General features: G+C 48.1%; 2 protein-coding genes across 5 annotated transcripts in view; both read right to left on the bottom strand.

The window, feature by feature from the left end:
• LOC135821570 (phospholipid-transporting ATPase ABCA1-like) overlaps nucleotides 1–14,043 on the bottom strand; it is an 85,791-nt gene extending 71,748 nt beyond the window's left edge. For both annotated transcript variants that reach the window (XM_065334568.1, XM_065334570.1), the window contains exons 1-8: nucleotides 13,743–14,043; nucleotides 10,232–10,325; nucleotides 9,303–9,432; nucleotides 7,451–7,550; nucleotides 6,803–6,866; nucleotides 6,526–6,617; nucleotides 6,111–6,338; nucleotides 1,561–1,668 (exon numbers count right to left, since the gene is read on the bottom strand). In XM_065334568.1, coding sequence (XP_065190640.1) covers nucleotides 1,561–1,668; nucleotides 6,111–6,338; nucleotides 6,526–6,617; nucleotides 6,803–6,866; nucleotides 7,451–7,550; nucleotides 9,303–9,432; nucleotides 10,232–10,325; nucleotides 13,743–13,814 — 888 coding nt within the window. In that variant the 5' untranslated portion in view covers nucleotides 13,815–14,043. The remainder of the gene's footprint in view (nucleotides 1–1,560; nucleotides 1,669–6,110; nucleotides 6,339–6,525; nucleotides 6,618–6,802; nucleotides 6,867–7,450; nucleotides 7,551–9,302; nucleotides 9,433–10,231; nucleotides 10,326–13,742) is intronic.
• A 1,611-nt stretch (nucleotides 14,044–15,654) lies between these two features.
• On the bottom strand, nucleotides 15,655–18,472 carry LOC135821558 (uncharacterized). 3 transcript variants are annotated; one of them, XR_010554388.1, is made up of 5 exons: nucleotides 17,927–18,472; nucleotides 17,732–17,813; nucleotides 17,322–17,376; nucleotides 17,127–17,230; nucleotides 15,655–16,208 (listed from the first exon to the last, which is right to left on the bottom strand). XR_010554388.1 is itself a non-coding variant. In XM_065334560.1 (4 exons), exons 1-4 carry the CDS (start codon nucleotides 18,049–18,051, stop codon nucleotides 16,193–16,195), a joined length of 327 nt encoding a protein of 108 aa, XP_065190632.1. In that variant the 5' UTR covers nucleotides 18,052–18,470; the 3' UTR covers nucleotides 15,655–16,192. The 3 variants fall into 3 exon arrangements, 1 of the variants encoding a protein (XP_065190632.1); XR_010554389.1 differs by lacking the exon at nucleotides 17,927–18,472 and having other exon boundaries at nucleotides 17,732–17,884; XM_065334560.1 differs by lacking the exon at nucleotides 17,322–17,376 and having other exon boundaries at nucleotides 17,927–18,470.
• Nucleotides 18,473–19,501: the final 1,029 nt, after the last annotated feature.

The following is a 19,501-nucleotide window of genomic DNA, read 5'->3' as shown; positions in this document are numbered from 1 at the left end:
CATACCTTCACGCACGTGTACGTACCCACCCACATGCATGTGCACACTCATGTGCACGAGTGGAGATGCCCGCATACACATGTCACACCAACATGCCCTGGGAGCGGTCATGCACGTGTGTATAGTATGTGTGCGAGGGCACGTCCACATGAGCGCATATGCATGTGCATGTTCATACATGCGTATGGTGCACACATGCACAAACATGTAGGTCTAAGCAAACACACACACGCTCGCGCGGGCCGCGCATACAGTGTGCTCATACATTTCCATAGCCATACGGTGGCAATGACTCGCAAATATCATGAATAAATCTTATGAGATTGAAAAACACACTTACCCAAAGCAGCCTTTGGTGTTGCTTGTGGAAGCACGCGCACGGAGGCCAGGGTGCTGAGCAGTTACAGGGCTATCTGTATCTATAAAATTCTCCATCCCACACTGCTGACACGGAATGACAAGTACGCTGCCCAGGCCGTACCTCTTCTCTTCAACGCAATCAATAAGCGCCAGAGGTTTGCCACATCCAGGATTCTGGCACGCAGACAATCCCACAGCCAGATACCTGAAATGAACGATTCGTCGACCGTGAAGAGGGGCACTGAACGACCTCTTCGCGGGAGTCGAATCCAGTGGCGTTGGTGGTGGAGATCGCCCTTTTCCGTTTTTTCAGGAACTCAATCGATCGTTTGAGCTTGCGAAGCGTCCCCTCCTCGGCTTCTTGAATCGTCCAGTACGCAGAATGCGAGGCCGCGTCGTGGGTGACAGATTACTCTCCCGCGTCTTCATCTCCACGACACATCGGCAGGAGAACCAAGCTATCCAAAAACCGCCGATGTCAAAACAAATCCGCAAGTCCACTAGCTACTGAGCTTCTTCCTCAAATCTTGTCTCGACTCGAGCACGCGCTGCGAAGTCATGGTCAAACTGCTTACTCGATTGTGCATGATCGTGTCCCATTTTTCCACTCCGAAAGGCATTATTTTTCAGAAAAAAATTCGGAAATCCAACATGGTGCTAACTGTCGCGGACCCCCTTAACTGGACATCCCCAGTTCGAGGTTTGAATTATCAGATATTGTTATGTGGGAATCGTACTGATGGAAATCGGTCCTAGAGGAAACTTCTAATTAAAGGTCCATAATACAGGCGTTAATATGGGCCTGGGCGTTATTTCGGCCACATGAAATCAGACAAGATTTCACATCAACATATTCATCAACCACTAGGGTCTGTGGGTAACTAACTCTACTACCGTACTGCACTTGCACGTGGAGCTGTGCATGCACTGCCCAATGGGCGTACACACAGTGGCGGGCTAGGAAACGGAACAAGAGTGTTGACACGCAGCATCCGGTCGCGTACACGGGTAGTGCGCATTATGCTGGGTGGGCGCCTACACTGGCTTTTACAGTACTGCATACTGTCAGAAGTTAGAACGTAGTTACCGGGCATGACTTGTGCATGTACGGTGCAACTGGATGCAAAGAGGAGGCTCGTAGAACTCCAATTGGGGTTGGAATGCTACAAGTCTCCTGAAGTTTCTATTCACACAACATACCTTGCTTGCTGCACTGGTTGCAGCTGGAAAAGTGAAGACACTGTCAAACTGTGCGCTGTTGCAGAACACTAAACGGAAGCTACTAGCTGACAGGTTGGCCGATTGGATCTAAAAAATACAAAAAAGGAGAATATATACCAGATTGTATGTATGTGTGTGTGTGTGCGTGCATGCGTGCGTGTGCGCGCGCGCGTGTGTGTGTGTGTGCGTGCAAGTGCGTGCGTGTGTGTGTGTGGTGTGTGGTGTGTGTGTGTGTGTGTGTGTGTGTGCGTGTGTGTGTGCAGCCAGTGCATGCCGGAGTATGTGGTGTGATGTGTGTGCGGGAGCAAAAATAAAAAAGACCAAAAAGTAGGGATTCACTGGCCAAATAGCTGTGTGGTGTAGACCAGGCTGAATAGTGGCGGTCAATTCTTCAGCCTTGCAAGCTGCTGAATGGTGCAATCCCAGTACAAGTTGCTTTGGCTGTAGCATCGCTATCATCACCTCCGGCGATGGGCGTCCAATGGTCCAATTTTGTGTGTGTGTGTGTGTGTGTGTGTGTGTGTTGTTGACTGTCTTCTTGGGGGACAGTTTGAATTTTTCTAGCTCCGGAATTTTTCTATTTGCTGAGACTAGTTAGAGCCTCCGAAGCAGCGTAGGTACACTCAGGGCTCTCCTAGCTTGCTAGGAGAGCCCCTGGCGTGTCAAGTGTAGACCTTTTGAATTTAGGGCAGCGGATCCAACGACGTGACTTACAGGACAATTATTTGAATTTGATATTGTCACTGTCGCGTCGTCCGTAGTCCTCCATCCGCAGTGGGCTAGCTACCCCTCGGATGTGTAGAGTTTCAGCTTCAAAGCAGCCAGAGTTTGGAGGCACCCGTCGGAGGCGCCCAGCTGGTGCTCTTGTCAAATTTGCTTCGTGGAACGTCAGGACTTTAGTGAACATCGATGGCCCGGTTTCAACTGCTGCTCGTGGAAAGCGCGTCGTGGAAGACAAGAAAATCAACATCGTTGTCAGTGAACTTCGTCGGTACGAAATAGAAGTGGCTGGATTCCAGGAGTCGAAGTGGTTTGGTAAAGATATATTCCGTGTCGAGGATGCAATTGTTCTCACGTCAGGTCGCGCCATCCCAACGGACGATTTCAAACGAGGCGAAGGAGTTGGAGTCGTACTACGCGGACGCGCACAGCAAGCGTTCGTAGCAGGGGGAAATCAGTGGTCTGCTGTCTCATCGCGTGTAGCACGCTGCAAGCTAAAGTTCGGTGACATTTGGGTCCACGTCGTGGTGTGCTACGCACCGACTTTCCGGTCCAGTCGCGATGCAAAGAACGATTTCTTTGACTCTCTTCAGGAAGTTATTCTGTCCGTACCCACCCAGGACTCCTTGATAATCTTGGGAGACTTCAACGCTAGAGTTGGAGCTGAAATCTGTGACGATGGCTGGTATGGAACACGTGGCCCACATGGTGTTGGCACTGTCAATGAGGCTGGCGCTGAGCTTCTCCAGTTTTTAGCGTGCAACAGCCTTACTGTGTGCAACACCTGGTTCATGAAACGTAACATCCACAAGTGTACCTGGCAACATCCCCGCTCGAAGCGGTGGCACTGCATCGACTATGCAATGGTCCGGGAACAAGACCTGTCCAACTGCATGGATTGCCATGTCATCAGGGGAGCTGAGTGTAGTACAGATCACAACCTTGTGTGTCTCACATACCGCATCCGCTCATCTGCTTGCCACAAGCGTGCAAAAAGACCTGTCAAGTTTGATGTGCAACAACTTGTCAAACACTCCTGCATGACGGAAGCGCAGAGAGCTGCAACCTGTAAAACTCGTGAGCAATATGCGACGTCTGTTGCGTCAGAGTTACGATCCTGGAATCATGATGGCTGCGTTGAGGACAAATGGTCTGCCGTCAAATCTGCTATCGTCACCAGCGCTGAGAAGCATCTTGGCCGTCCACGTCGTCGCCAGCCTGATTGGTTTGAAGCGTGTGCTGATGTTCTTGCACCTATGCTGGATAGCCGCAATGCCTTACATCGCAAATGGCTCGCCTCTGGTTCTGACGCTGACAGGCGTCGCTTTGTCGAGGCTCGTGGCAAGTGCAGAGCTGCCGTGCGTAACGCAAAGAGTGAGTGGATTGGACGTAAAGCTAATGTGGTTGAGTCAAGTCGGTTTAGTGGCAAGCACGCATGGTCTGCAATCCGTGATATACAGAAGTGCTATTCGGGACTATCACCTATCTCCATTCCATCCATCCGTGACAGTGACGGAGTTATCTGTAGCTCCCAGGAGGGGCAAGAGAAATGCTGGCTGCAGCATTTTGCCCGTCTATTGAACATTCGCAGCACCTTCGATGCTACCATCTTTGACCACATTGAGCAGCGTGAAGTTGATGAGTCACTCGGCCAACTTCCCTCGCTAGAGGACCTCACTATGGCTATACGCCAGCTGGCTAATTGCAAGGCTCCTGGCTCATCTGGAATTGCACCTGAACTGCTTAAAGCTGGTGGTACACCATTGCTTGAGGCTCTGCTTGATGTTATTCACACTGCATGGACCAACGGAACGGTTCCCCAGGATTGGCGGGATGCCCAACTCGTCCCGATTCCCAAAAAGGGTGACTTGACCAACTGCAACAACTGGCGCGGCATTGCCCTCCTAGATGTCGCTGGCAAGGTTTGTGGCCGTCTCATTCAGGACCGTCTCCAACTTGTCGCGGAACAAGAACTTCCAGAATCCCAGTGTGGCTTTCGCCCTGGTCGCGGCTGCGCTGATGCCATCTTTTCCATTCGCCAGCTCATCGAGAAATCGTACGAGCACCGTCAGAAGCTGTTCTGTGTCTTCGTAGACCTGAAGAAAGCATATGATTCCGTACCACGCCAAGCACTCTGGCTAGCATTGGGGAGGCTAGGCATTCCTGAAGGGCTCCTCAATCTAATCCAATCGTTCCACGAGAGCATGCAGGCAGCTGTGCGCGTCGGTGCCAGCACTACCGAGCCGTTTGCGGTCAACAATGGCCTCCGTCAAGGCTGTGTGATGGCCCCAGTACTTTTTAATCTGTACTTCGGTGTTGTGCTTGAGCGGTGGGCACAAGTGATGCAGGACAGCGACCATCCACCTGGCATCCCCATCCAATTTAGCATCAATGGCAACCTTTTCTCAAAGCCCGCTCGCCAGTCTACTGCCGCAATCATCAACGACATTGAGTACGCAGATGACGCGGTCTTGCTCGCTGAAGACCGCCCTGGTGCTGAGAAGTGCCTTGAAACATTCTGCACGGTTGCCTCTTCCTTTGGCCTCTGCGTCAACGCTGCTAAAACGAAATTTCTCGTGGCAGGTAGCCAAGTCAACATGCCTGATAGAGCCGATATGAACGTCAACGGTGATACTGTGGAGCACGTTCCATCCTTCATTTATCTGGGGTCCGTCGTGACACCGGATGCCCGCTCCTCTACTGACATCAGTCGCCGCATAGCTGAGGCTTCCAAAGCCTTTGGAGCTCTTCTTCCAGTCTTGTCGGATCGCTCGCTGTCATTAGTCAGTAAGCGAAAGCTATACGTGGCCTGTGTCTTGTCCATTTTGCTGTACGGCAGTGAGTGCTGGACGCCCTTGAAAGCTGATAGTAGACGTTTGGATGCCTTCCATCATCGCTGCATCCGCACAATATTAGCCATCCCTCGCAGTCAGCAGCAATCCGATCGCATCACGTCTGCGCAGTTACGTCGTCACTGGGGTGACCCAGTGCCACTCTCTGTTAAGATGTGCCATCGTCGTTTAGAGTGGCTTGGTCATGTGGCTCGGATGTCGGAGGACCGTGTCCCATTGCAGCTGTTGTTTGGTCGTTTGTTGGCTGCGCGCCCCTTCTGCGGTCCCAGGCGTAGGTGGAGAGACGTTGTGGCTACTGACACGAAGTCCATTCCAAACTGGTTTGATTGCGCACAAGACCGGTCAGCTTGGCGAGAGCAGGTTCTGGTTTTTCAGCCTCCTCGGGCAGTAGAGAAATCCGTACTCTGCTCATCTTGCAACCGGGCTTTCTCTCGTCCTCAAGACAAGGCACGGCACAAGTGTTTGGCTGAGCGCCAACTTCCCGTCCACCAACAGCGTGGTTCAGCACAGTGCGTCAGTTGCTGCCGATGGTTCCGCAGTAAGGGTGGGCTTGCAGTTCATCGCTGCCAGCCTGCACTCCCTGAACATGCAGATACGGCATTGACGGCGTCTCTCGCTAGTTGCTGCTTCCAGCATTGTCAACGCTGCAATCGCTGCTTCAAGTCCCGGGCTGGTTTTAACCGCCATAACTGCAACCGTGGAAAACGTCTTGCTGCAGCCGATAGGGAATCACTGCCGCTGATCTGCATGCATTGCCCGAAACGTTTCCGACGACAGCAAGATTTGACGAGGCACCAGAACTCCTGCCAATGACGGTGCACTCCAAACTCTGGCCCCCTCCGGGGGTGACATTGCCCAATGGGCAGTCATGCTATAGTAGTAGTAGTGTGTGTGTGTGTGTGTGTGTGTGTGTGTGTGTGTGTGCGCGTGTGTGTGCGTGTGTGTGCGAGCACATACCAGTTTGTTGAGGTTGGCTGGGCCCAGCGGCTGGCCATTCAACAAATCCTGCAACGATATACTGCCTGTAGTGGAGTAAATAGACGCAACCGACGCCGCGAGAAGTGGATTGGCCAGTAGTTGCTGACGGCACAGGCTTGCAACAAGTGGCAGCTGATCACATAGCTGAAGCGGACCTTTGAGGACTTCCTGAGTGGTGTTAGAATCACTCAAAACTAGCCTTGCCAGCTGTAATGGACAATATCAAGAACACAGGATGGAGATAGAATTACAATCCGAATTTGAGAGAGAGAGAGAGAGAGAGAGAGAGAGAGAGAGAGAGAGAGAGAGAGAGAGAGAGAGAGAGAGAGAGAGAGAGAGAGAGTGGGTGAGTGAGAGAGAAAGAGAGAGAAGGCAGCAAAAGATATCCCTGTACCTCGGTATAGTTCACAGATGCTCCAGCTAAAGCCGCCGCATCAACTGGCGATAATTGCAGTTGCTGTTGAAGTTCTCTCTGCAAAGCCGTCACTGAACAAGACAATAATAATTACACACAGCACACACAGTTGGAGAGAAGGGCAAATTTACCACAATGCTCATAGAGACAACTTCAAGCAGAGCACTGAATCTAGTTGTTGGAGAAAGAAAAAAGGATAGAGAGGTACTGATACACATGTGGATGGTGACAGGCATAAGTGTATGACAACACTCACCATTCGGATTGAATTGTGACGTGTTTGCTGCCAGCAAGCCCAATCCACCAGGAGTCTGTAGTGCCTGTGGGGCACAAACATTTTAAGCATGAAGATCAAGTCAGTATTTATTTAGTATTCGAGCATACTAAATTGGCCGTTGACAACTTTGTAGCAACTGAGTACAAGCAACCATAGCGTCCCCCACCATGTGTTGTTTTGCAGTGAAAATTTCAAATTTTACAGTGTACCTAGATATCTTTTCTCCATTCGGGAAATAAGTCCACCAGCCCTTCCTCCCTCCAGCAGCACAGCATAGAGCAGTGACTTGCAGGAAATCACAATCACCAGTCATCGTGCGAGTCCTGCGCTTTACATTGTCTTTCCCGAGCAGCAAGGAGATCGACTTGGACTCGCAGGTAATGTCTCCTGCTGACTGTGGGAGGCGATGAGCCCACAGATTGCTAAAAAAAACAGTGATGAGCAAAACGACGCTAAGGTTTTTGTACCAACACAGCTCGTTGGCATGCGTCTGGTGTGTGTGTGTGATGTGTGTGTGTGTGCGCACGCGCGTGTGAGTGTGTGTGAAGTCATAACTTTGGAGCCCTATAGGGAAGCAGGAGTTGTCTATTCAACATGGTCATCAGAATGGTGACATTCTGCGCATACCGAAGAAATGGTCTGGAACGCACGCGGGATGTTATTCAACTGAGAAAAGTCCTGACCCGATCCAGCAAGTACTTGAACCACATTAGTCAAAACCGACGCTCTAAAGGCAACAAGACAAGAAAAGCACACCAAGATAGACAGCAAGCGCAAAACAAGGACAGACTGATTGCGACACAATTGTGTGTGTGTGTGTGTGTGTGTGTGTGTGTGTGTGTGTGTGTGTCCGTACCCAAGCGCGTATTGGGACTGGAGGGGAGGGGGTAATTCACTGGTCAACAGGCTTTGCTAATGGGTTACTGAATAGTGGCAATGAAGGGACGTTCGCATGAACTATCTGTAGAGCCTAAGGGTGCTTTCATACTAAAGGATTGCGGTAACCTTTACCAGCGGTTTTAGTGTGATCAGGCCAATTCTCCATTCACATGCACTAGTAAGTAACCCCATCATGGGAAACCCCAGCCTGTTCCCATCATGGATCTGCTAAGTTGACCCACACCTGCTCGTAAATTCTCATGGGATGATTCTCCTTCTCCGAGGTGAACATGACCAGAGGCATTCTAGATCAAGAGTTGCATGTCTAGGCATCTAAAGTACTCAGCAAGAGCCCAAAGGTGAATGGACACAATGGAAAGTACAGTGGTCTGCGTGTGCTGTGTGCCAGTGCTACATATTAATTGCTGTACGTTGCCGGCAGTAAAGGCTTCTGGACTCCTTAGAAGTGGTGAGACATATTTAACGTAAATTTTGAAAAATGTCAAGGCGATATTCCCATTACTGGCGCTCTATCCCAAAGCATGAATTCACCCTACTTATAGGGGATTCACACTCACGGGGAAACCTGAGGTCACGGGACAAGGTAAAAGTTGGGACCTTCGGGCAACGGAGTGGGTCCGTTCACACCCGTGGTCAGCTTTCCCTTGGCCACATGTTTGGCCATGAATTTGTGGCGGGGCAATTAAAAAAATAACCTGTACTGCATTTTGTAGTACATTCTGTACTATATTTTGCATTCGCCATGCACGATTATCCGATGGGCACTGTCTGAAAATGCAGGTTGCGATGCACTCGTACACCTAGGGTTCAGTGTTCTCGCCAAAGACAAGATCTACGCATGCGCGTCTTATAACCATGGGATTTTTCCCTTGACAAACGCCCTGAGGCCCACGGCCACGGCTTTGCCAATTTTTCCCGAGAGGTTCTTCCTTTCCCCCAGTACCATGGTTTCCATAACCACTTTCCCATAACCTTATTTTACATGTGTGTGTGAATCCCCTATTAGATAGCCCAGTGGCAAAGGCAGGCGCATCAACTCATGCAAGGACATGGATACGAGTGAATGTGCAAAAGGCATTCTAAGGCTGTACATAAGCCGTAGTGTGCAGTTCATTCACAATACACTCATACCTTCTTTATCCGAGCAGTCTGGGACCACTGCCCGAAACTTTGAAATGTCTGTAACTCAGAATCACGTACCGTATTTTCCGGAGTATAGTGCGCACTTTAGATGTGCTATTGTAGGCCCTAAATCGCAGGTGCGCACTATGCACTATGAAATGCATGTACTTCAATGAAGATTGAAGTGCGCACCCCCAATGAAGATTGGGGGTGCGCGTTATACAAAGGTGCGCACTATACTCCGAAAAATACGGTACATTTTGAAAGGCATTAGATATGGCATATGGCATCACTATTTCCATAAAAAGTGACAAAAGAGTAGTCATATTTTCCACTAAAACTCGTTCAAAGGGTGCCCAGGTAAACCAAAGTGCCTATAACTGAGGTATAAGTGCACTGAAGAACTGAAAGGGGCTGCTATGCGCGCACATATGCATGCAGCCACATCAAAACTTACGGTGTGAATGAGAAGTCAGGGAACCCATTCCGGTCCACCTTCTGTGCACGTGCACCGTGTGTGCTGCAAACGTACGTCTGCATCCATGGAATATAGCCAGCTGACGGCATAGCAACTCCCCTGCCACGCTCTGAAGGCAAAAGAGATTGAAGTGTACATCAACAGTAGCAGCAGCAGCAGTATCACCACCGCTGCCATCACCACCTCCAGTAACACGCGCCCAGTAGCACAGAAAGCAGCTGGGACTCATTCACTTACAAATGATAGCTTGCAGCAGTAGTCAGGAAACAACACCACATCACCATACAACTGGTCATACAGTGATTCCTCACCCGGTCCTTCACAGCAATAGTTTTGAACTGTAACTGCTCAGATGGTCAAAGTCAATACAATCCGTCATACAGATGGTGCTTGGCGGTTCATTGCAAAGAACCACTATTTCTAGCATAATGCATACATGAACGCCGCTGTCACGAGGCAAGCTTGGAAAATTGTGGCCAAGAATGAGATACGTGAACGAACAATGAAGCACTGTAGCTGTAGTGCTGTGCATTTTGAAAAAGACTTAGGCTTACCACTAAAGATTTTTAAAAGACTATTTTTGACCATTTTTTTTAAGAAAAAAAGAAGAAGAAGAAACCAACACGGTACAAGCAAAAAAATTAGTCGGTGAGTAATTTCGTCCAACTCTAAGAATTTAAGTTTGTCCCGCCGAAAATGTACAGCATTTAACTTAGTCTGAAAACTCCTTGGCTGGAAAAGACAACATTAAATTCCTGACAGCAATTTCTGCTTACACAGAACTAAATTTGGTCACCATCTGAAGATGCCAGGTATCCAGCCTTTTGAAGTAACTCAGCCAAACATGCTGTGCACGGTCAAGAATAGTCTACTTGCACTAGTGAGAGACATTAAGGAACACGACTTACGTTGCATGTCCCAGGAGCCCTTGCGTGTCCGCCGAATCCCGCAGATAATCAGTACCAGAATAAGCGGCCATATCAGCTCTACAAGAACAACAATCTGAGACAAGCAAAGAGAGGACAAAAACAAGGGAGATATCGGTGATGCTAAGACTAGAGCGATCTACACTGTGCTGGGCATGTGCACAGTGACAGGCACGAGTGCAATGACTAAAACACACACTTATATACATGAATGGACTTGGATGGAGAGCCAAGGGAGATGTGCTAGAGCTGTTAGCCAGTTAGTTGTAGAACGTCAGTACCGTCGGTCAGTGTCGTGCAATGTTATCGCATGAGCTGATTGTTTAGTAACTGGTGGTGTTAGTGGACATTATAGCGTAACTTGTAGTTTCTTGGTCTTTTTTTCTTTACTTTTAACCCTTTATTACTGGCCTGCAGACTTTCGATCATATATGATCGAAAGTCTGCAGGCCAGTAATATCTTCGTGACTCGACCATTTCTTGTGCGAATTCAACAATCGAAAGGTCGATTTGGTAGCGGAAACTCCAAGCTATCCAATGCAATAATCGCCGAAGAGTTACCATGTCGGACACCAGAGATATCGCACGCCGTATTCTCACCTCGGCAAAATTCAAATTTTTGATCGATCACTTCGCCATTTTTTGGGAAAATCCCTTGTCGTGCGCTCTTTGAGCGACTAAGCACATGATAATGACGTAGTCAGCTGAAGTTTGAATCGTCTGAAACAAATTTGAGCGTTCTGCGATGAAGGAGAGTGGAATGGCGTTGATGGGACGAATTTGCTTGCATATCAGGCTTGGAGACAACTTTGCTATGTTACCACACCTGATCTGTGGCGACTGGATAATGGAGCTTGGTACCCTGGCGTTGCTCTCGCCAAGAGCTTTCCAACGAGCCCTAGATTGTGAAAATCAAGTGAAGGAGACCAAAGTTATGACCTGGTGAAGTTGGAAATTGTGCTGAAATTCGTAATCCTGGTGCATGCTGTGCAAGTAATCCGGTAATAAAGGGTTAACTTATATACATGTAGCTAACATGTTGTTAGTTTGACAGCATGAAATAAGGTGGGGGACACTGTGTTCGGAAACAGTGACCTTACTACAACCACCCACGGTTGGCAGAGTTAAAGTAGCTACATGACTATCAGGACATCCAGGAGCGATCAAAGAATACACGACTGACGTAAGGAGAAGTCTAAAAACTCCCCTAGCATAATGAGGGTCAGAACCGGGTTCAACACCCATATGGTAGCCAGTGCAGGCTAAATTTTATTTTTCAAGGAAACCCTTCGAAAATGGTACCAATCGATTCAGCATGGCATTTTCATTCCTCCTGCAAAGTTTCAGCTGATTTGGAGTGATGACAAGGACGCTATGGCGATTTGAAGATCGAAAAACTTCACTTTTGTTTGTCAAGAAGAAAGACCATGATCGCACACAAATCATACAACCCGTGTGGCACAATGATTTTTGAACGAAGTTGATCCGCGGACCCCGTGCATGCTTCGCGCATGCATCATCATTGCATGCATGCATACTGCATGCACACACACAGTGCAGAGGCTTTTTTGAACGCGGATATGTAGTTCTTCGTCTTCTTCGAAATGTCTTCCAAATGCGTGGTGCTGGTGTTGTTCTCAGCTTCGTCAAGGCAGAATGCAGCTGCATGTGATGCTCCTGTGTGTTCATGCATGTTCTCTTTTCGCGTCTCGACATTGTAGCGTCCAGACTCAGCTCGACTGGAGAAGATTGAGGAGACTATGCTTTGATCCACATGGAAAATCGATGAAATTTGGTAATTATCGTCGGGCGCTAAAAAGCGCTGGGGAGCATGGGGCTAAAACTTCGTAGCAGTCATCCCTACCATGACAGGCATCGACTGGTATATGTTCCATTCTGTTCCCAACCACTACGGGTAGTCTGCAAAGCTTTCTTCTTCGCCGATTCTCGGACAGATCGTACGTCTTCGCACTGTATCTCTCGTCTCCCTCAACGGATCAAAACACGGTTTTCGCCAGGACGAACACAAACCCCCAGATTTCGCGGCGGCAACAACTTCGAGTAGGGAAAAGCTAGCAGCTAACCAGGAATCACCAAAAAACACGTGTAATACTCAGTGTGATTTGCGACAGCTGTCATTGTGCCGTCGCACCATGCATGTACCATGCACGGGAATGGAACACGGATGAGTCGTTTTATTACGACAGCCTGCACTGGCTACATATGGTTCAGATGGTCCCAACGGACCGGGGCCCTGCCAACAGTGGATGGTTGTAGTAAGGTCACTGTTTCTGCACACAGTGTCCTCCACCTTGTTTCATGCTGCCAAACTAACAACATGTGTGAACTATACCAAGGTTTATCTAATACTTATATTACTAGCATTGAACTAGTATTGGGTTATATAATACCATGTAGCTAACATGTAGCTAATATGGTTTCAGAAAGAAAACGTATCACTCACACTCTTCAAGTAATACGCATGCACTATAACGTTCATCCACACAGTATCACATTCATCTGCCACTACCTTTCTCACATACACTATATTCACACACAGGAAAGGTGTAAACTTCGCTTTTTGCTCTTGCTGGCTGCTGTATTTCTACCATATTTAGCTACATGTATAACTGTGTGTTTTAGTTATTACATTTTTATGTGACGGCGTTCCACTGATGAAAGTCACGAGAAAACGTTATGGAACTTAACTTTCTTCATAATTTGCTGTTGTTCTCAGTGCACAATTGATCTTATTGCCATAGGGGACAAGATCTGGAAAAAACAGATCAAGACTGCCTATACCGTAGAATCCCGCAGATAAGCCATGGGCTTATCTGTTTCATAAGGACATTTCGGTGGGCTTATACAAGAACATGGGCTTATACGCGGACATGGGCTTATAGCTATACGCTGACACCAACATTGTGCTATTGAAAAGTACCAAGAGAAATACATTGCTGAAAGCCACTGTGCAAACAAAAACAACCAAAGATTGTGTTGAAATGTACAAAAAAACCTACATGACATTGTACTACCTACATTTACATGGTACGACTTAGGCCCATGGGCTTGTATCACACACTGTCTGTCACAGTGTCAGCGAGAGAGCATGTGCCAGGTGCCTGACTGATACTAGTAGTATAGTTTTCAAGGAAAGGCTTTGCATAGACAAAAGAAAAAATGAATTACACGATGCAACAAGTGCAATAGTATAATTATTGGATACGGTGCAGAGTTTTCAAGGAAGCAGCATCACACAAGGTCGTAACTAATAAAATACTTAGTTCTGCAAATCATACGAATACGAGCTGTTGCCACCTTTGTTTGCGTCGCAGCTGACGCCTCTGTTTAGCATAATGAATTTATACTTCCACATGATCATGCAAAATAATCACATCTCACGTGCACGCATCACTGAAATCTCTCATCGGTGGATTAGATCGTGTAGATTTAATCAACAGCACCAAACTAATATTACTTGACCATTACTAACCGGCTGTCTTCTACGTAGGAGAAAGTTTTTCCACACTAACAGCTTGAGCTGAGCAAACTTCAGTCGAATCATAATGCTACGATATTCCCATGTACAAACAGTTCGTCTCAAACAGATCGAGAAGACAACACGAGGCTTCCTCTCTCACAGCCAATCAACGTTACAAATTGCAAACGGTGTATATCGATCAACACCCTCCACCTTCCAAATCCAACATCTTGTTCGTCCAATGAACACTGTCAATCTGACTGAATGATGGACTGACTTTTCAGCTTCGTACCAACACCAAAAATAGAAAACACACAAGTAGTTCTCCTTGACTCCACCTGATCTGAGCTGACCTGTATCATTCATGTGTATGCACCAGGGTGTCGTAGCCGGATACATGTACCTGCCACGACTCCCTGGCCTGGTAGTCTACTACAAGTACTACTACATTTTGTACTAGTACTATGGCATCCATGCATGGTATGCACACATTGCACAGTCAGTGGGGTCGACACACAAATCGCGTGAAGTTACGTCTTGATGAAGGTATGCATACACCATGTACACCGCGCGCGGTACCGGTACCGGTATCCGCATGTGCATGTGAAATGACGGAGTAGATCTACGAGTCGTAGATCTACGAGTCGTAGATCTACTCTCAAGTGGAGGTCATCATGACGCAGCGCAGAAGGTGTATATCTACTGATTCAGTGATTGCATGCAGGGAGCCCTACACATACCAATTTATTTACCATGCATACCGGGAGGTGACACGGGCACAGAAACTGTGCATGACGGTATGTGTAGGGCTCCGGAGCTCCCTGATTGCATGCACATCCAAAACCAGGGACGCGACGCGACCGGGAGTCGTAAATACCATAATTAATATTAATTATTAAATTATTTTTACGACTCCCTGTCCAAAACTGTTACTTGCCTGCTCCATAAAATGCAGTGCAGGCATGCCGGTGGCCGTGGAGACTTCTAGAAGTAGAAGTACGTAACACCGTCATTGTATACTACTAGTTAGTTACCGCAATATGATGTGAGGCGCTATGCCTTGACATCCTGAGCCAGCTCTGTGCCACTTTGTGGCTGGGCCGTCATCAAAGTAAAATAGCGCTCCTCTTGTCTTAGTCTTGGTGTCATGTGGTGCCAACAATCGCGATCGCGATATCGCGCAGTGTGCCTCGCACATAATTATTATTACCCATATAAAAACCGCTCTGTGAGCGGTTCTGAAAAACCTCTACTGGTGCAGCCCCGTCGTAAAAGTAAGAAATTAGAACTGGCGCATTGTCCTCCCAAATGTGAACTGATCCACCTAAATCGCGATTGACGGGACCCGAACGCACCAGTAGCACGAGGTTCCTACCTGTGGATGCAGCTGGGGACGCTGGTCCATAGCCAAAGCCAAAGCGGCAAAGGTGGGCTTCGGGGTAGATCTAAGTGTTGTATGGTAACTTGATCAGCGCCGACGCCGGCTGTGATCCTGTGCCCTCCCGACCTCGTGCTACTGGTGCGTTCGGGTCCCGTCAATCGCGATTTAGGTGGATCAGTTCACATTTGGGAGGACAATGCGCCAGTTCTAATTTCTTACTTTTACGACGGGGCTGCACCAGTAGAGGTTTTTCAGAACCGCTCACAGAGCGGTTTTTATATGGGTAATTTCAGTTCTTTTTCTGTTCCCTCCCCCACCCTAGCCCAGCTCCGAAGATAAACATGGTGAGCACGCGCGCGATGCACTGTATGTAGCCATGCAACTGCAGTAGCACACTGATACATTCCAGCCCTCCCCACCTCCCTACCCCGCACACAGACACCTTGTGACAAACACGCACATGCACATGGCACACACACACATGGGCACGCACACACATACATACACACACACACGACCCAAACAGGAAATTCTTGATGAACATTGTATAATGCCATGCAAAGCAGTGGCCACCATACTTCAGGAAGTCAGTTGTGAAACAAAAATAATTCAACTACAATGTGTAGGTAAGCTAGCAGCCAAAGTATAACATTGCAAACCGTGATGATATTTGCCTAAGGATTGCAGTTTGCAGACCACACCATGGAAGCAGTGAATACAGAATTATTGTAATGTCATACAAAGACGAGCAAAGAAGTGGCCACCATACACCAGAAACTTGCAGAAAGTCACATATCCAACAGATAGAGAAGTGAACAGCATCTGGTACAGCCCACACAAAACCAAGCTGACCTGATACTCGTCCGAAGATCGTAAGTGGCAGATCCTTTTCAACGATAGCATGCAGGTGTACGTTACACGCATGGACAAAATCTGACCGTGTCATCGGCATACATTGTCATCACATGCATACCCCACAGGTTACACACATGCACAGTAGAAGCACAATAAAAGCAATGGAAAAATATGAAGGGGTTGCTGAAGCATCTTCACACTTCAATTTCAGACTTCGATGTGGTCGTCACGGGGTGATATACCTGTAAGATACAAGTGATACAGAAAGAAAGCATAAGGTCGTGAGGTAGGCTATGAGACACCACAAATGGGTCACCTACATGTATGTTCAGGGCTGGTGTACACACACACGCAGAATTATCATAATCGAGAATTTCCCAAACTACAGAAGAGCAATGAAATCCATTTGCATGCACAGGAGCAATTTTGCAGTATGATGCGCAGCTCGGGAATACACCTGTTGGCAATGGATTACATTCCCATTGGAATTCCCATTCACGTGGGATTCACAGAAGCAATTTGGCAGTGTGCTGCGCAATGCGACACGACCTGCGATTCTGCGTGCGATGCAAACTCGCACAAAATACCATTCACAGAATCAGGACAAGACGTCAGCGATGCAACAGCGCCTTGCTGACGTGCCTCAAGTCAAACCTCAATGAGAATGCGTTTGTCGGTTACAACTGGTACAAATGTACAAGCAATTTCTGAAAATGCTCCTGTGAATCCTGCTTTAAGCAGTGCAGGAATGTCCCTCCTCCGCTCCCCCCCCCCCCCCCCCCTCCACACCCTCAGGGAACTTGACAAGGAAGGGTGGTCTTCGCGGTTCCCAACATCTATTTGCAGTTTCTGGTCTCCACTATGTCTTTTCAATGGGGATTTGTACGTACCATAAAAGCAAGCCTAAAAAATGAACAGCACATTTGCCGTTCCCCCACTGGGGAGGATGCGTTCCAAAGCTATCCTGACAAGATACTCCGAGAAGCGGTGCTGAGTGCAATGCATTGTGAAACTGAAAAAGCTGACCAAGCCGCGGCATATAACGTCTAAACTTCAATTGTAGTTCGCCAGCTGACTACTTTCAGACTCCATGTAGGTTGGAGTACAGCTGGCTTAGAAGTTTGACAACGGCGCACGCACATAAGCAATGGCCACCTTACCTGTACTGTGGCAGTACTTCCGAGTTCCCGTATGGGAGTTCCCTCACTGTGTGTGCAATAGCAGCCTCATCGGACCAGTTCAATGCGACGCGGACAGTCCGACACTGAGGAGGACATTGAAGAAGTCAGAGACAGGAAGAATGGTTGATTTACAATTCAACTAGCAAGGCTGCACACCAACGAAGTTCCACTCACCATTGTGCCGTCCTTCTTGGAATGCAGAAATAACGCTTCCTCTCGAGAACGCAGCCTGTGACAGAGAAAAAGGAAGGAGCATCGCCATCGGCATTGGTCCTCTGCTATCACCGATTGCCGAGTTGCACAGTTCACTCTAACAAGACTGAGGATGTTCAAGAACTCCCCATCCATACCATTATTGGGGTAAGAGGAAAGGTCAGATTGCCTAGTTCCTAGGGCCTAGCATTCCTGGATGCCAGGATGTGCTGCCCCCCCCCTCCCTTCTACTGCCTGGAAAGGGCAACATATGTGACAGCGTTCACCAGTACAGTCGGAGGAGAACATGGGAGAAGGCAAAAAAGGGCAACACACATGAATCCCTTATAAACAAGCAGTGGTAACTCTAGCACCAGCAATGTTGGACTTACATCCCAGCCATTGCCGCCGGATTCAGCGGCTTCTTCTTCTTCGTCTCCCATCTTGGAAGCACTCCTTCCCGTAAGTTCAGTCCTGGGATCGGGAGTACAGTCGGAGGAGGACGTCGGAAAAGGCAAAAAGGCAACACGCATGATTCCCTTATAAGCAAGCAGTGGCTACTCTGGCACCAGCAATGTTGGACTTACATCCCACCCATTGCCGCCGGATTCCCACGCTTCCTCTTCGTCGTCTTCCAGTTCCCAGGTTCCATCTTGCAAATACTCCTTCCCGTAAGTAAGTGCAGTCCTGGCCTGGGTGGATGCGCAGTCATTGACGATGGCGGAGATGGAGCAGGTCAGGGAGCCCTATAGGGGTCCCGAGAGCAGATTGTGGCCAAATTCGGGACGATGCCGGACGCCAGTCAGTATGAAGTAGCGAATTGCGGACCGCCACGTAGATTGGGGTCGCGGGGTCATAATCCATGGGCACTACTCGTACGTTGCTCCAAAAAAGGGCACTGCACTGTTCCACAGTTGCTGTTAGCGGTCGCCAAAGGCACTTGGTAGGCCGGTAATTGGGTCACGTGTCAACAAAGTGTCAACAACGTGTCAACAACGTGTCGACCACGTGTCTTTAGCGGTACACTAATTTTGGTGTCCCCAAACTGAAAACATCGAGCACCAGTATGGAAAGGCTTTAGACAGAAAGCCTTTCCAATAGTGCAGTGAGTCCGTACCGTGTCCACCGTGTACTGGCTGCTCTCAACACTGCACGAGCGATCCACTACTGCACTGCACTTTGTCACCATGGTCACAAAGTAAGTAAGTACTAGTAGTAGTAGTACTAGTAGGGAGGTTTCGCTCTACGGAATTACGTATGAAAATAACGTATGAACTGCACGGAATTTTCATACGTGAAAATCAGAGCTGTTGGGTTTCGCTCTACGTGATTTCTCCACGACTGCTCAACATGCGTTGTTGCTTTGGAGACGCGTTGGCTGCATGCGCCCACCGTATGCACCATGAACCGAAACCGCGTTTTCCATGATATTATGCACGTGGTGTACGGTGTGTGTACCTTGTGTTTCGCGCGGCTTGAATGTTGCCATGGACAAATGCGGAAAATGCGAAAATATATTTCAAAAAGTCCTACGGAGGACCCAACGTAGGAAAGAGCTTTCCTACGGAAATCCGTAGAGAGATTTACGTATGAAAGTTGCCCTCGCTCCCCGGATCGTACGACATACGGATTTTCATACGTAATTACGTAGAGCGAAACCTCCCTAGTGTAAGGGCGCGTTCGAATTGTCTTCATCAACTGTTCAAACAAATTTTATAAAGAGATTACCGGTAGTCACAGTGAAGTGTCCCATTAGAACGGTTTCTATCATTAAATTTTTATAGTTTTTCGGTGGAATTGTCATGGCGATGATGACGTCCGATCAGATCCACCATCTCCACGTACTACGTGACGTAGCTATTCCAAACTAGGCCTCGACCAAATATGCTAAAAAAAGAGCATATTATGCTCGTCGCATATCAGGGAAAACGTCGATAATATGCCAAAGGCTTAGCAAGATATGCAAAAGATATGCCAAAATACGCTCGACAAAAGCAGAACTCTGAGTGTAGATCATTTCAGTAAAATAATACAACCTTGGAATATTCATTGGCTTCAAGGCTATCATGCTTATGGTAGGGATCTCAGTGCGTGAACTGCGCAGCCAGTCTGCGCAGGTGAGATTTCGATCCCAAACGCGTCCAGTGAAGAAACCGTGGAAA

The sequence above is a fragment of the Sycon ciliatum genome, chromosome 1, assembly GCF_964019385.1.
Source record: "Sycon ciliatum chromosome 1, ocSycCili1.1, whole genome shotgun sequence".
NCBI lineage: Eukaryota > Metazoa > Porifera > Calcarea > Leucosolenida > Sycettidae > Sycon > Sycon ciliatum.
The sequence above is the reverse complement of the archived record's forward strand: the minus strand, read 5'-3'. Positions and strand labels throughout refer to the sequence as shown.

Excerpts from the sequence above, each read along its gene's own strand:
- LOC135821558 (XM_065334560.1), bottom strand. The coding sequence starts at position 18,051 with ATGACTGCGCATCCACCCAGGCCAGGACTGCACTTACTTACGGGAAGG. Across the intron at positions 17,814-17,926 it reads CCGGCGGCAATGGGTGGGAT|GACTGAACTTACGGGAAGGA; the intron begins GTAAGTCCAACA and ends TCCCGATCCCAG. Across the intron at positions 17,231-17,731 it reads CCGGCGGCAATGGCTGGGAT|TGTCGGACTGTCCGCGTCGC; the intron begins GTAAGTCCAACA and ends TGTCCTCCTCAG.